General features: G+C 33.6%; 1 protein-coding gene across 2 annotated transcripts; it reads right to left on the reverse strand.

The window, feature by feature from the left end:
• Nucleotides 1-340: 340 nt before the first annotated feature.
• Nucleotides 341-3,605, reverse strand: LOC141704756 (UPF0235 protein At5g63440). 2 transcript variants are annotated; one of them, XM_074507941.1, is made up of 7 exons: nucleotides 3,432-3,605; nucleotides 2,820-2,920; nucleotides 1,958-2,111; nucleotides 1,707-1,803; nucleotides 1,311-1,399; nucleotides 1,170-1,238; nucleotides 341-661 (listed from the first exon to the last, which is right to left on the reverse strand). In XM_074507941.1, the coding sequence occupies exons 1-7, from the start codon at nucleotides 3,507-3,509 to the stop codon at nucleotides 602-604; spliced, it is 648 nt and encodes a 215-aa protein (XP_074364042.1). In that variant the 5' UTR covers nucleotides 3,510-3,605; the 3' UTR covers nucleotides 341-601. The 2 variants fall into 2 exon arrangements, with proteins under 2 accessions (XP_074364042.1, XP_074364041.1); XM_074507940.1 differs by having other exon boundaries at nucleotides 2,820-2,934.
• Between the last annotated feature and the right edge of the window lie 424 nt (nucleotides 3,606-4,029).

The following is a 4,029-nucleotide window of genomic DNA, read 5'->3' on the forward strand; positions in this document are numbered from 1 at the left end:
TCGCATTCTTAGCAGTCAGAAAATTGAGAGACATGTTTATACCCAATTAATGAGGGCAAAAACAACCGTTCAATCAGTTATCTACTATGTATGTCTTATTAACTTTCTAATATCTATACAAGACAGACTATATTTATGGACCACTATCTATATTACTGTTATATCTCTTATGCTGAATCCATTCCACAAATAAGTATAATAATAAATAACTTCTTCACCATGTATCTTTGAAGTTCATTCATCAATGTGAATACAAGGCAGGCATATATTAGGAACACATATAATAAAGGACATATATTCTTAACTAGATAGATAAGATCAACTGAATTAGGGATAAATATTAGTAAATGATATATATAGTAGCATCGAATCATCTGCAATTCTGCAAATATGCATACTAGCAATTGCAAAAATCTGTTTCGGGAAGTTTCTTTACTGATTTTATAAAACTGCAAGTCAAACATAATGCACAACTGAACTGTAGGATTTCAACAGTCGATTTATAGTAGAACATAAAATTAAGGACCGCTGAAACAGCAACAATCATGAAAAAACATGTTACAGGGGTTATACAACCTATGGATATATTAACCCAGCAGTTTCAAGGTTGAACAGCTTCCAGAAGTTTCTCATATACTTGTCTAGCAGTCATATCTTCTACCTGATCAAATCATATGTAAATTCAGATCAGTATAAATACAGGCAGAGTAATAATCAGTCATTACACTTTTTAAATACCAACAGCAATTATGCTAAACAGAATTAGTGTAGGTAAATAATCAGTGATATATTGTAGATATCCACTTTTCAAATTCAATAGTAATTCTGGGTGAGATTTCATTGCTGAGTTCTGGCATTTTAACAATTTGTTATCCATTCCACTACATTTGAGTGCTAACAAGTTAAGAGTTCCTTAGCACAAAACCACAAACCCTAGCATGACTTTTAAGTGATGGTATGTCTCCACATGGGTGATGTAGTGATAAAGAACAGGCAACCATATCCAACTTTCTAAAGTAGTGGTTGGACGGAGATTGATGTATGTTTTCCGCAAATTGCTAAAATAACACCAATCACAAATTGATTCGAATTCATAGAAGCATGACAATAATTGATGATTGATAATAGCGAACACAATGAAACACTAGAACTGAAACTTTGGCACTCACTACAAGGAGCTTTGATTTGCTGTTCCACCCTCTTTGAAGTGTCATCTGAGTTAGTCTCAAACCAAACACCTGATTCAAAAAAGAAGTACTAAGCCAAACAGTAAAAAAATGAAACCAATTGAACATGAATAGAGGCATTACCTTTCCCATGAATTCTAGAAGTTCATTGTTAGCTTCACCACGAGCTGCAGGCGCTGCTATAGTTACTCGAACATCATCAGCATTTACTCCTACAAAAGTATCAGGAGCAAAGAGGTTATGAGTAGAAAAGAACACCTAATATTTTTACTTAAAAAGTTTTATACAAGAACAACAGATGCAGGACACATCCATTAATAAGAATCCTGCACTCTGCAATAAACTACAATATGCTAAACATCAATGTGAAGGATAACTGCTTGAATGTCTTGCAACACTGGACTAGTTAGCTAATAGTTGCATGATCTCATCAGAGGTGCATTTATTTTTTTAAGATCCATTCACACATGCTATTCAACTGATACATATCAGATAAAAAGTACTGGAAAATCAGTTTACTTGTAACTGCAGACCGTTGTGCTCGGTCTTCTACTTCAATAGCCACTTGAACCAATCCTCCTTCTAGCTGTGATATGCATGGTGGAACAGGAGCATCCTATAGCAATAAATGGTGAAGAAATCAAGAAACTTGAATAGATTGCACCCACAAATATTTATGTTATTTCAAATCCTACATTCCATTGATAATAAATAATAAATATCTACATTTCACATCATTAGATGAACAATGTAGTGCTGAAGATAATTACTTGAGGGTTGGTTTCAGCAGCAACTGAACTAAGTGCGCCATCAACAACATACATGAAAGAGGCGGATTCCAGGTCTTCTTCCGGGCGATAGCATACAAAAAGGCCACAACCTGTACAGTTCATACGAAACTGTTTTTCCAATTTCCCTTCACCACTGTACAAAGCAGACCTCAGGGAGTTGATAATGAACAATTTTATATTTTGCTAAAATAGAGACTCACATTCATAATTTCATCTAGCAGTATGAATAGACATCTAGTCTTACAATATATATAGATCCACCATGTGAAACAAATTCTAGTAGGATATAAAAAATAATTGTAAAACTGGATATCCCGCATTCCTGTTTAACACTTGCACATATTTTCTTATGTATGAATTAATCAAGTGTTTGCAATTTTGTGGGAGTAAATATAGCATGAAGTCTTTGTAGTAAAAAGCATGAAATCTCGTTAATTTCTCTGCTAGGAAGTAAAATAGACTTGGACCTATTAGTCGAAAAGCTACACTAACAGAGTGGGGTTTCGAGGAGTGCTTAATTTTCTTGTAAGAAAATGAAAAGTAGGTACTATCTTCCTCTAATTAAAGGAAGAACCCAATCTAACAGTTCACAATCTTCCTCCGACAGAAATATGTTCTTTAAATTACAGTACTACTTCAAAGGAAAGTGTTTACGATTTTTAGTTTTTCTTTCTTTCCTATAACACCACACTTATAAATGGTGAAACAAAATACACGAAGCACACTGCACAGTAGTTGGACAATACATAAGTGTGTGTATTAACATGGTGATGGTCCACATGGAGATAATCATAATTTTAGTTTCATCCAATAATTGACCAAAAAACCAAAAAATTCTCACCGTTTTAAGAGAACTTTCCCAGCCTCGTTTATATTCAGCCTCGTAAGATGCTTCTTCTTATCCAGCACATATGCCTTGTCAGTTTTCCTTTTAGGCATTTTCTGCAATTGAGTATCTACAAACAAATTTCAGTATGCAGCAATAACACTACTTCAAAAGCACAATTTACACACAACATATGAAGCTAAATTAACTGAATTAAAGTACCAATAGACAGTCTTAATTTAGTTGCCACACGCAAACAATAAAAACTCGATTTACACACAACATACAAAGCTAACTGTGTCAAGTTATCAATAGATATTCTCCAATCAGCAAGGTGCAATTCTCGGTGTACAATCACTTTAATCCCGACAGAGTAATGTAAACACGAGTAAATATCACAAACACACACAAATGTAATGGAATCTCATGTAGCTATAATGTAAGCAAGTGTAGTGAATTGTAACGGCAAATGAGGTAGAAGGCAAATCAAAACAGAATATCAATCTAAAATCTAATTAGCACATATCGGCTTCATAGCTTCATAATAGCAAATTTATAAGGAGAGAGAGAGAGAGAGAGAGAGAGAGAGAGAGAGAGAGAGAGAGAAAGGGAGGAGAGAGATCGAACCAGTGATGAGAACGTGAGAGCCGCAGTGTTTGCAGTAATAAACGAAGAGATCGGAGTCTGGACCGTCCTGCAAAGCATCTTCGCTCGAATAAGTGTGCGTCGTTCGCTTCGGCATCTCTCTCTCTCTCTCTCTCTCAGCTGACCTTGAAACGCACTGAATTCAATTTACTACTTCCTGACAGTTAAATGTGGATACGGGGCGAGGCATTGCGTTATAATTTAAATTTTTTGTTCTAAAAAGCGGAAATCAACATTATTCAGTAAATATTTAGTGATTAATCGGATAATCGGTGATTAATTAGATTGATTAAATATATAAATATATAAATATTTGAGAAATGTTTATTTTTAAAAATTATTTTCGAAATTAATGACTTTCTCAAAAAAATATATTCTATGTTTAAATAATATCTTCCTTTATCGGAAAGAAACAAACATGACGCAATAAAAAAATTACTTTTTCAAAATTTCAAACAAACAAAAAAAATATTGAAATCCAAACAAATGTTGAAAATTTTATGAGATATCTTCGGAAAATAAAAAAAATAAATAACAAAAACTTTAATCTAGCATCATAAAAGGAAAAATAACTCTAGTT

The sequence above is a fragment of the Apium graveolens genome, unplaced genomic scaffold (genome assembly GCF_009905375.1).
Source record: "Apium graveolens cultivar Ventura unplaced genomic scaffold, ASM990537v1 ctg8210, whole genome shotgun sequence".
NCBI lineage: Eukaryota > Viridiplantae > Streptophyta > Magnoliopsida > Apiales > Apiaceae > Apium > Apium graveolens.

Bases quoted from the DNA above. Each gene is read 5' to 3' on its own strand.
- LOC141704756 (XM_074507940.1), bottom strand. From the start codon at position 3,546: ATGCCGAAGCGAACGACGCACACTTATTCGAGCGAAGATGCTTTGCAG. The intron at 1,804-1,957 runs GTAATTATCTTC...TTATTGCTATAG, and splicing joins CTGCTGAAACCAACCCTCAA to GATGCTCCTGTTCCACCATG. The intron at 1,239-1,310 runs GTAATGCCTCTA...TTTTTGAATCAG, and splicing joins TTCTAGAATTCATGGGAAAG to GTGTTTGGTTTGAGACTAAC.